This window comes from Argiope bruennichi, chromosome 8 (genome assembly GCF_947563725.1).
Source record: "Argiope bruennichi chromosome 8, qqArgBrue1.1, whole genome shotgun sequence".
Lineage (NCBI taxonomy): Eukaryota > Metazoa > Arthropoda > Arachnida > Araneae > Araneidae > Argiope > Argiope bruennichi.
The window spans coordinates 70,301,361-70,314,567 of record NC_079158.1 but is presented as its reverse complement, the minus strand read 5'-3'; the positions used below and the strand labels follow the sequence as shown (position 1 = coordinate 70,314,567).

Genomic DNA, 13,207 nt, shown 5'->3' with positions numbered 1-13,207 from the left:
AATTCCCTAACTTTTCAATCATAGCGCTCTTCCAAAATATTTGGTATGACCATAACAGAATTTTAAATTAATAAGTAATGAAACAGTACACATTTTCATTTCAGTAAAGAATCAAAAAAGTTCTTTATTAAACTCTATAGTAACCAATTAATTACTATTCAAATGCACTTAATATATTAAGTCGAATTAATATTTATTAAACGCATCTAATGGTTAAAGAAATATTAAAAAACTGATGGATATACCCAACTGGTTTCAATATCTGAGCATTTATATAAAATAAATTAAAATTTGCTTTGCAGCAATATATTTAAGATCACATTTATCAATATAAATAAATAAAGTAATGTAAAAAAAATATCACACATGGCAATGAGATTCACAAGAATGTGAAGAGCAACATTTTCTGCTGCTTTTATATGTTTTAAAATTTTCCATAACTACTAACAAATTATTTACAGATTCCATCAAACTACACAAATCACTTATTTCACTTTCATCTAAATTATGATCAATGCCACTCTTGGAAGTATTTAAATAACTTTCAGCTGTTTGTGTAAATTTATCACAGATGGTTTTGGACAAAAATTTGTTTCGAGTTTTTGAATTCTTTAATATCATATTTGTGGGGACATCATCGTCACTATCACTTTCTGTATTCCAGCTGTCTTCGTCTTCACCAGCACTATTAACAGGTACAAAATTTCTGTAATTGCTTAAATCAATTTGAAGGGAAGCGGTTTTCATCCAGCCGATCACAGAGACTTTGATTTTACAACAAGGTAAACAACCATAAATATCCTTCTTAGTTTTTGTATTGGCATATTTATAACTTCCATGCAAAGGACCAAGAACATTACTGAAACCACATTGCTCAGAAATCATTTTTACTGCACCAGAAACTCTATCACAAACATTATCGATGAAGAGAACGGAAGCTCCAAGTTTCATATGATTTCCAATAACCTAAAAAAAAATTAGAAAATTTAATAATTATTGAAAAGTGTGAATAAATATTTTTCAATGCATGCAGGTTTAACTCTTCAATAGGGTTGGGTGATAGTATGTCAACTTAATACTTCAAATCAGATTTTGGACTCGATTCACATTGTCATCAACACCTCTTCCGAAGATACAAAATCCCATTTTGGAATTATTATATAAGTATGAAAATCTATTTGTAATTTTTAGCTTTGTATAGATTTCAGTATAATTATTCGAAAAATCAAGTTTAGAGGATATCAACTTGTGGACAATAGGTCGAATTGTGCTTCTTTTTGATAATCTCGACTCCAATCGTTTTCGATTGAGTGATGCTATATCAGTCTGAAAAAAGTATTAAGTTGACACGGCTTTTTCCGCCGTTCTGCCAATCTTACATCTTAATTAACTCTATCAATAAAGCCCTTCCTTTGCTCTTGTACCCACCCATGAAACACAATCAAAACTACCATAACATCATCATCAATACCTCTTCCGAAGATGCACAATCACAATTTAGAATTATACATAAGTATTTTGTTAAATTTTAGTTTTGCATCGATTTCAGTATAACTTTCGGAAAATGAAGCTTAGAGGATATCAGCTTATGGACAGTTGGTTGTAATTTTGCTTCATTTTGATAGAAACTGTAATTCAACCACTGCAATATTCATATCTTTTTCTGCTGTTGCATACCGCAACAGCGGGATAACACGTATAATCTTTCCCAAATTTCATGTGTATTAGATCCGCATACATGATGGATTTTCCATAGAATCCAGTTTCGGCATAGCAAAATGACCAGCTAGAGATTAGACAAGAAAGCTGAATGAACCGATTGAGGGCAGATAATTTGAAATGTTAGGCAACATGGAAGAAAATCACTGCCTTTCTTTAGCAAATTTTGACAAAGTCATAAAAAAATGTAACACCAAAAATTGATAAAATTCGAAAGATTAAAAATAATAAAAGGAACCAAAACAAGAAAAAAGGTTGGTTTCTTTATTACTTGAAAGTGGGGGGAGGGATTCATTGCAAGCGTTTAATAACATGTCGTTTAACGTAAATGTCACGAATTGGAGCATTTAACGTACTATAATAATAATTAAAATTAAAATCCACCTATCGAAAGACATTTTTTTTAAGTCTTCGTTTCAGAGTTGCCTATCCAAAGTGGCAGAATTGCCATAAAAATTGTGACAGCTGGTCAACCACAGCAGGGATTTCCTCACTGATTTCATCGGGATCGTGGTAAATATCTGACATTTCAAGTGATAAACTTACTTTCTCATTACTACTAGTGAAGATATAGTCAATGAGCATGTTATCAGTTTTTGCGATGATAGATGATAATACAGCAGATTTTTCGGGAATCGTGGAAGCATTAACTGTTTGTACAGAAGGGAGGGTATTTATTGACTTGCATTGAAGAAAAGCTTAGAACTTTAATGGTGAAGTTTTCGAAAATTTAGAATGTGCCTCTATATTTTCATTGTTGTGTTCTATCTTTGTATCAGACTGGTTCTTAGGCCTTTTCTTCTTTCCCCCCATTCAGCCACTAAGATTCTGGATTTCATGTGATATGAGGATTGTGGAAGCTACTTTTCTAATATGGTCATTAAATTTAACAGATTTTTCGAGGCGAGTAAGAGTCAAAGACGATCCAAGTTTTTATGGAATCGAAATGTTTGGAAATAAAAAGAGCAGAAATACTTGGATTTGCTTGAATGAGTGCAGTAATGGGAGATTTTTTTAACTGCAGAAATGCAATTATTTCCGAACGTTGAATCTAGAATTTTACGAGCTTTATTTAAATTTCGAAATAAGAAATCCGGGTTTTAATTTTTATGATAAGACTTCCTTTCCTTGTTTCCAAGCAAAACAGTCTCAGGAACCATATTGCTGTTGACATATTTTTCTTTACCAGAATAATCAGTGCTTTCATATCCGATTTTTGCGATGCCCCACGGCAATAAGTTGTATACATTCAAACAACGGAGAGGATTTGGTATAGACGCTCTGGCAGAAAGACGCATATAACCAGCTTTTATGTGTTTAGGTAATTTGGCGGAATTGAAAATTAATATCAGCCCTCCAAAGGCCATCTCTCTGAATTGAAATTTGTTAATTATTAGGCCATTCCCTGATAATCTAACTCAGCAGTTTTTTTTTTTTTTTTCATTAGACTCGCTCAAAAATTCTCCGCAGGAGACAAATCTTTTGAAGGAATTCAAACAAATACCGATACATTTGATAGAGATTTAATGTTAATTTTTTTTTTTCTCCTTGTTCTAGGAAACCAACTTCGACCAGCAGATTGCCATATCGAAGTTTTCTAATGAAATTGATTTCACCGAGTGCACAAGAAATTTCTTTTTCTACTAGGAATGGTGATATGCCATGGAAAGTTTCCGAATTTGTTAATTTTCTATGAATAGTATAAAAGACAGCAAAATTCTTTGATTCCGAAAACTATTGATTTATGAAATTATTTGAATAAATTTGTTGTCCACTTAAGAAAGCACGTTTGGTTTTCCCCCATACAACATTGATAACTCAGGTCAGACTGCATCATCCACTATGGAGTCTAACAAAGGAAGGCAGCCACCGGCTCTGGAGTTTACTTTAGTGCTAGTTGGAACCTATATTCTCAGAATCTAGAGATGCATAATCCACGATTTTTTGAATAACAAATAATATTGCTATTATTATTTTTAAATATGCGTTCCAAATATCTGTTATTTCAATCACATTATTAATTAAAAATTATTACTTAATATTAAATATAAAATTCATTAATTGTAATTAATACTTCATTTACTAATTTAAGTAACGTGTGATTGAATTAATTTATCTGTTTCAACTTACTTCTTAAATTTTTTTTTCCCTCAAAACTATTTATTTAATTTATTTATTAGAGTGAACCATTTTCTGGAAAAGGTGAGTTAAAAATATATGTCATTTCTTTAAAATGTTTACTTTAGTCCTATATTCTACCAATAGATGGCGCCAGCAGTAAACAGAATACATGTAATCAAAGTCAAATCATGTCACGAGCAATTAAAAATGATCTGTATGGAATAGTGCATAATCAAATGCGAATATCGGTCACTCCCGTAAAGTGGAGCGGTGACTTCGCACTTTCCAGTGAAGCCTCGCACTAATAAATTTCAGTGATATGCAATTCAATGATACGATACGATAATTCCAATAACCGGTCCGTTCACTTTTCAATCTAATCACAGATTTCTTTCGAGAGCTTCCATTGGACAGATCGTATCGATTGTTACTTTGCAGTGAAGTCACCACTCCGGGAAATTTCAGTGATATCGTATCGGTTGTTACTTTCTATCGTGATCCAAAACCTGTAATCGAAATATCATCAGTAAGATCGTATCAAGGATTTGAATCACACCCCTCTTTGAAAAGTATTGATCACTTGTATTTGTGACTTTTTGATATTGGTTACGTAATAACCGCTTTTAAAATATTCGTCATCCCTATCAGAATCATCTCCAGGGATAGTGACCACTTTTAATGTGTCAATAATGTTCTTTAATGTCAAGCGCAAGAGTGTCCTTTTCGTTTGATTAGACTAATCACAAGATTTCCCGGGGACTACGGTGCATCACCTATCCAATGGTCGCCACGCATAGCCAACACGTGACATTTATGGCTATCCATGAGAAGCAAACAGAGCGAAGAAGGTGGCTTCTCATGGAAAGCTCCTTTGCTTACTTTCGAACGAAGGGAAGCAAAACGCTAGTCGACTGAGAGAAGAACAAAATTGAGGTTACGTGGTCAGAGCGGACAGTGGCTACAGCGGACACGTGAGAGGAGCTGGGTGGGCAGAGCGGACATTTTTGCACCTATTGTGTTGTATCCCTAATCAGTCACATGTCATCTATTGTGTAGTTTCGAGCTTTGCACCTGCTGTAGAGATAAGCCGATATTTTTGAGAGAGAAGGCCTTTCTCATTTTCTCAGTAGATGTTTGATCCTTATGAAGTGTGTATGTCGTTTTATGTCGTCGAAAAAATCTGTGATGGAACCCATAGCCATTTCAATAAAATTACTCTCTACAAAAGAAAAAAAAAGAAAAAGGAAAAGAATGTTTAGTTGTAGATGATTACCCACGCTGTTTACACCGAGAAAAATAAATTAGGAATGAGTTGGGTATGTGTAAAAGAAAAGACACATCGTTGTAAAGGAAATGTAAAGACAAATTTTCAATACGAAGTACTGAAGAAAACTGAATATTCCTGCGTGCCCAAAGTTATTTATTAATAAATATTAAATATTTCTCTGAAAGTTTTTATTTTTATTACATTTCGCTATGTTTAAAATGCATTCTCACTATAGCATAATATAAATAATTAAATTTGATTCGCAAAAATGTATTTATCCTTGTAATTCGATAATCGAGTGCAAAAACAGAAAACTTCGGTGTAAATAAAAAAAAAAAAAAAAAAAAAAACGTTATCTCATGTAAAAGAGATTTGCCACTTAAAATACTCTTTTAAATTATATTTGTGATTTTTAAAAGTATTTATTTACTTATTTATCTGCATCCTTTATCTGTTCTAAGATGGGGAAAAAAATGTGTCCGCTCTAACCACGATGAGTTTCGGAGTGTCCGCTCTGACCACGAAATCTTATGTGTCCGCTATAGCCACACCACCAAAATTAAAGGCAGGCCAGATCATTAGGATATCTTAGGTAGCAAAGCTCATCACACCTCGCCTCTGACGGGTGGTAATCCAATCCAAAAATAGCCTTATTATATCATCAAATTGGAGTATTCATTTAATTATCTGCAGATCTGAATCTACAGACTTGAATCCGATACAGCATCTTTGGGATTATCTTGGGAGACAGGTAGCTGCCTTAATTCCTCCTCCATAGTCGTTAAATCAGCTGGAATAAGGATTCCACTGTGCCTGGTTTTCGCTTCCCCTTTCGATGTCTGAGAACTTAATTCTCAACACGAAAAGTCGGGAGGGGGAAGTTAGGATTGCAGTTGAGGAGGAGAAGACACATTCCTTAATAGAACCCATTTTCATAATGTTTCCAGGATATCTTCCATATAAAACTGTGATATATGGTTTTTTCCAAGAATAGAGTTTTCTGTCTATAGTGCATTTTTTTGTTATAAAACCATGTTTGTGTTTAACTTAAGAAAATTTCTATGTTGCATTCATTAAACTATTGTGCACATTTCCTCCAAATTTCTTGTATCTATTTTCATTTATTATTAAATTAGATGCAAGAAACAGGTTGTACCTTGATTTTTGGAAATCAGTGTATAAGCTGCCACTGCAAGCGTAGCAAAATGTTTCCTGTGTTAAAGAGGTTACGACTTACCTTTAAGGCGTTTACAGATTCCTGCTTCCCTATTATTGCAGAAACAAACTTCACCATGCATATGATGTCAGCATTGGAAATCACTTTTACAATACTTGCAGGTAAAGGCTCCAAGAGGTTCACTGCCATCAAATCTGCTTTGAAATCTGAGCTGTTAATAAATGACACTGGAACACCTTCTACTTTTCCATGCCTCAACCTTGATATAATATGCTTGAAAGAATTCCGCCATCCTCCACATAAATCTAAAACTGTAACTTGAGTAACTTTTTTATAAAATGACGGGAAAGCTGCAAGAGCTTTGCATATACCCACTATATCAGTACCTGGTCCACCTCCCAAACAACAGATTTTAATGTCCTTTTTGAAATCCAAAACTGCTTTTGCGGACGTGAGGTCCAACATTTCTGTAAAATATTTAAAAACAAGTCCCGTGTGTATAGCTGCGTATTTGTATAAGTACGCACATCTGTTTCGTGGAATATTGTAGTCCAAAAAAGTGGATCCTCCCATTAGAGATGTAGGACTGTAGGCAGATGTAACATCTTTAGCAGCTATTTTTAGAGTGGCTTCTTTAACATTAAATATTTTCTTTTCATCTTCGGTAATACTGAAGTAAAACTGCAAAGACATAGTAGTGAAATACTTCGAGAACTTTCAATCTCAAGGTAAAATCTCACCTATAAAAATATAGAAATTAATTTCAATTAAACTGTTCTAAACATAAAATATTTTTGAAACACATTTGAAAAATTGAATTAATTAGCGGAAGTGGTCTCCTCGAAATTTCTCTAATAAATCGAATGCATTGGCGAACAATAGCTACAAAAGATCCTATTAGCGTGTAAAGTTTGGCGATTAATGGCTCAGATGCGGTTAATACAGCAGCAGCCTCCTTGAAACTGTCTTGCATACTTTCCTCTTCCCCCGCATAAAACTGTGGGCTTTGGGTAAGGCCACGAATGTCTTTCCATATTATTGACGAATAATACTTATATTATGAAATATAAATCTTTGGCGGGAATAGATATTGTTTACTGAATCTATCGAGTGAATATGTATTTTGGATACTTTTTCCCCTATAGATTTAAACCAAAATTTGACACGGAATTACAACGGTAGACACAAGATTACATACTCGATTGGGCCGCGGTGGCCTGGTCTCGGCTTGTGAGCCGTACGGTTTTCAGGTTCGAGACCCGATTCCACTGAAGAACCGTCGAGTAAGGGGGTCTGTTGCACGTTAAATCCGTCATGCCAAACGTCCTCCCGCTGGTGTGGCGTGGCGAGGGGGGGGGGTGCCAGCTCAGGTGTCGTCCTCGTCATCTGACCTCGGTTCAAAATTACGAGGTCCGTCCCAAAATAGCCCTAGTGTTGCTTTACAATGTGAAGTTACTATAACTAAACTACATACTGGATTTCATTAAGTCATTGTATTTATGAGTTATAGCGTTTATATACATGCAATGGCACAGATAATAAACTTTCTGCAGGATGAATTTCAAAAGAATTTTCATTTTATACCGATCATATGCTTGTACATCAAATTTTAACTATCTGGCTCTTTACGTTTTGCAGTTACCGAGTTCACTTGTATTTCAACAGCCAGATTTCTTCTAATAAAATTTCAAAATTTGATAGAAATCTATACATTTTGTCTAAAATCCATTTAGTAAATGTTATTCATCTAACTCTAAAGGTTTTTGAATTATTGTGTTCATCGAAACTGACAAGATTCCAAAAATGCATTCTTACTTTCTCATACACGTAGTATAGAAGGAAGAATAGTAATCGTCAAAAAATTCGAACTCGAGATTTCGACGAATCTCCACGTTTTAAACCTCCTTGAGTTCGAAAAACACATTTTTAGAAATTTCCTTTAGTCTGACTGTCAAAGATAACTCAAAAACGTTTTGAGCTAGAAGGCTGAAATTTGGCATACGGTCTTTACACTAAATTTTCAGATTTCTATCAAATTTTGAATAAAATCTGTTCAGAAGTTCTTGTTCTGTAAGTTAACAAGATAATTACAAACGAAGAGATCCAGATAGATAAAATTCGGTAAACAGATTTAACATCTATATTGTCACATTTTGAGAAAAATCCAACTACGAGTTGATTGTTTGTCGTTTATACATTCAGAAATAAGTGAATGCGATAACTTAAAAACGCAATGACTTATATATATCGAATTTGGTATGAGAATTTGTGACTAGAAGTGCAGTTTTGTGCCAAATCTTTGTTTCAGTCGGTTGAGAAAAATATATGTAAAATACAGATTCGATTTTTGGATATTATTAATCGCCGAATAACTCGCCAAGTATCACACGATAGATTCAGTAAAAATGCTAAATTCATGTCAAAAGTTAATATTTTGTAACTATTGTACGCCTGTGCCAACAGAGAGTACGAGAGGAAGTTTTGGGGAAATCATTTCCACTGGTTATTCATTGCGTTCACATGCAGATGAAAGCTTTCATTTGAGGGATTTCCCAGATATATCCAATTTTGGTGTATAAATAAATTAAAATTATCATATAGCTTTGGTGTAAAGATCACATTCCAAATTTTATTCATTTAACTCACTGTTATTGAGTTCTTCGACAAATTTTATATATATTAAATAATTATGAAAATGATTATATATAGTTATAAAGGGGGAATTTTATGATTATTCGACGATTTTGCAATTTATGTCTAATGTGAATTTTTCTCCTCGTCAACTTCTACACAAAACATAGAAAGAGAGAATTTTTAATGTACAGATATTCAGACATGGGATTTTGATGAATCTCTTCATTTTATGCATTTTAAATTTAAAAAAAATAGAATTATTCAACTTGGTGAACAAAATAACTGAGAAATGCAATGAGCGAGATGGGTGAAATCTCCTATGCCCCCTAATTGTAGATCTGTATTCAATTTTGTATGAAGATAAAGAATGATTGTCTGTCGATCAATTTGTCTGTAAATATTATAACTCACTAAGGAGATGAATAAATAAAATAACTCGCATACGGCCTTATTTCTAGATCTGTAAAAGTATATCAAATTATTGAATGTCTATTCTAACTAAGAATACAATAAATCAGACAGATTGAATTTAGTTTGTGAGTTTGGTATCAACTTGTAAATCAGTGTAAAAGTTTGAACCTAATCTGTCAAAAGAAAAAGGATCAAAAAGCATATTCAATTCTCCTTACTATACAACATATCTTATTATGCCAGTTTAAAGGGAAGTAAAGGAGAATCAGTAGGAGATTACTGAAAAGGCAGTTGGGCTGAGAAAATGGAATCACAGGTAAGATGATTAAAAAATATGATTCAATTCTGTAACTCATAAAATATTAAGATAATATAAGCATTTTTTCAAGTATAATTGAAACATATTGGAATTTGACTATCTATTTACTTAATTATAACAATATTTATAAACATCAAGAACTTGTTTAAACAATAATGCAATAATTATGCACAAATGTGGATAATATGCAAAAATGAGTAATAATAATTTAATAAATGAAAATGTATACATTTGTACAAACTTATTAAAATAAACAGGCTCGTCAGATGAGTCTGGTACTTCATATCATTAACTACATGAAATTGGATCAAGTCTTTAGTCAGGATTTATTGACATTTGTCTACGTTTATTTATGTTGTGCTACAATTTGCGACTTTACACAAATCTTTTTTCAATTGGTTTTCCCTTAATTATTATCCAGTCTGATGAAATGCACGAATGATTAAATTCCTAAAACATACACACACACACACACACACACACACACAAAATTTAGATCAACAATGTTTGGTTTTTAATTAGACTAAATCTAAGGTTATATATATATATATATAGCATATTAGTTTTAAATGGGCTCCAATTATCATCAATGAATAACTTTATATTTAGCCATTTGGATGTTTTATGAAATAGTAATATGAGAAATAAGATTACAATAAGAAAAGAAAAAAAATCTCCAACTCTAAACATACTTTCAGAAGTGTTAAATATAAAATTGAATAATTTAATTATTTTTTTCTACAGCATAATAAGAAAAAATTTAGAGAAAATTCCATTCTTTTAAATTAGAAAAAAAAAAAAAAAAAACATAATACAGTAGAAGTGATAATTAAATGCTATGCATGCATTGAGGGTAAACAAATGCTGTATGCAATGGTGTATTGAGGTTAAGTAACATTCAGGGAATAATATTCTCCCCTAATTGCCATAAGTGTTGCCCAAGATATGCATTTTTACTCCTTATCATATTTTGCTTTATGTGAAATTTGTAATCTTTATTTTCACTAAAAATTATTTAATGGTTCAATGCTTGTATCTAAAATAAATAAATATATATGAGTTAATTAAATCATAACTCATTCATATTGAATTAAAATTTATAATTCACTATATTTTATAAAGCTTTTTAAATATATTACCCTAATTCCTTATTATGAGAAAATGCCTCCTTATGAAATAATTTATTTTTTCTTTATATTGCAACTTTAAAAACTCTTTTAATAAAGAGGCATAAATTTTTTTTTTATCAAACCTATAATTTTTAAGCTTTAAACTATTACTCACAAGCTTCGGGAATGTTCCATTGGAGTTTGATTAAAATGCCAATACTTATTTAATTATATGCTTACTTTGAAATTATTTAAAAAAATTGTTTGAAGAAAACATGGATCATTAGAACATTTAAATGTTAAAAAAGACTGTGAAATAACTTTTTCTTTTTTAAGATGGTTAAAAAAAATGTCCATTATAATAGTAAAAATATGTTTTAATTTTTTTTTTACTTTATAATGCATTAAAAAATATTGCAATTGTAAAAAAATTTACTTTGAGATTATGGTATAGGATAATGTTTCATATGTAAAACAGATGAACAGACTATATGCTCTTCAAATTAAGTTGTGGAGGATAAGAAGAATGCTAAGATACTGGCAAAGTATATTGAACATAAAAAAATTTACAAATCCAGCTCAAGAACAGGCATATTAAACATTTCATGTGCCAGAAGATTGAAATGTTTCCTTGCATTTTTTTTTTCATGCTGTAATGCTATTAAGAATATCTGTACATTTTTCTAAATACTTCTTTATTTTTTATGGCTCGCAGGTTTACAAAGTGATTTTTCAGATTACACCAAGTTCCCTTATACATAATGTAACCATCTTGGTGATAAAACTAAGGGAACATTAAAATAAACAAATACCTTTTTTGGTGATTAAATTTTTAAATTAAGAGATATTGATAAATCTGGTTTGAATATTTTCACCAATAAGGGTAAGCAGAAATATGCCTTATATACTTTACATGCATAAATAATTTTATTTGCAATGCAAAATGGAAGTTATTTAAAACATAAAAAAAACAATAAAAGATAAATACTTATTGTGTGAATACAAAGATAGACAATAAAAAGAAAAATAAACACAAACAACAAATATATTTTTTTCCCCATTTAATCTCATTTTCAACAACTGAACATATAATGTGAGACGATGCTTCATGCAAAAAGTGAAAGCTGTATATACCACTGCATAATCATAAAACCATAGGTTTAAAAAAAAAAGCATAGGAAAAGAGTGAGTAACAATATAAATGCACACTAAACATATGAATGAGTATACATTTTTCATCTGTACTAAGAACTTAATCAAATATTAATTACTTCATTTACTAGAGCTTGTGCAATTTAAACATCTTTATTTCCAAATCTATTAATAATTTATTTTGATTAATTCCAAGCTCATAAGTATTTTCTCTCTCTCTCTATATATATATATAACTGTTTTATTTCTGAACCATTCTTGTTAACTAAAAATCTCCATATCTGGTAATAAGTAAATTATGATTTATAGCTTTTATATCGCTCAAAGATTCTATTGCTATACAACATACTAAAAAAATCCCAACATGTTATGTTAATTGCATGATTTATATTAAAGTTCCATTAAATAATTGGTATACACAGTCTCTTTTTCACTTACTAAAAGATGCCCTATTACTTGAAATTATTTTTATTAAACTTCTTAAAAAATTTAATTACATTTATTAATAATTTATTTAAATTACTCAATTTATTTTTTTAAATGTGTATTATTTATGAAAAAAAAATATTAAAAATAAATCTTTGTTGCTATTTTTAGATAATTTCTTATTGTATTCATTTACAGATTTAGTTTAATTCTTGGACAAATCGAAATTTTATAATGGTTTGAATAAACCATTTATGAAAATACCGAAGTTGCATTAAGATGTTAAAATATAAATTCGAATATTTATAAAATGTATCAAATGAAATACAATAAAACTGGTAAAAACAGCAGCATATATTTTTCATTCGATACACATAAATATTTATTCTATCCAAAATGCATTCGAATCTAAACGATGGATAAGTCATATTGTTTCATCAACAAAAATCTTAAATATTTAAAGAATACTGAGCTACATTTTAAAGATCGAATCTCATAAATAAAATTCTAATAGAATTTTTCATCTGTAGAATCATATGTTTAGGCAATAAAGAGAGCGATTGGATAGAAAATCAAATAATAAATAAAAACATGGTGACAGCTAAAAGATTTTTATATATCTCTCGTGACATTAAAATCAGTTTGAACAGGCAATATAAATATAATGTTAGAACATCTCACGTATTTATTTTTCTAGCATATCTACTTACTTAGCAGATGTGAAAACAATCTGAAATCTGAACACAGATGCAACTCCGATTACACGAGACACGAAGAGGAAAAACGAATTCACGTAAATATTAGGGGAAACCCCCATCTCCAAAATAGGATAGGGCTAAAATTAGATGAATAAAATCATTTGGTTTATCTCC

General features: G+C 31.0%; 1 protein-coding gene across 1 annotated transcript; it reads right to left on the bottom strand.

Moving 5' to 3' along the window:
• Window positions 1–228: 228 nt before the first annotated feature.
• Window positions 229–13,201, bottom strand: LOC129981110 (uncharacterized). Its single transcript, XM_056091786.1, has 3 exons — window positions 13,046–13,201; window positions 6,345–7,024; window positions 229–966 (listed from the first exon to the last, which is right to left on the bottom strand). Exons 2-3 carry the CDS (start codon window positions 6,975–6,977, stop codon window positions 361–363), a joined length of 1,239 nt encoding a protein of 412 aa, XP_055947761.1. The 5' UTR covers window positions 6,978–7,024; window positions 13,046–13,201; the 3' UTR covers window positions 229–360.
• Window positions 13,202–13,207: the final 6 nt, after the last annotated feature.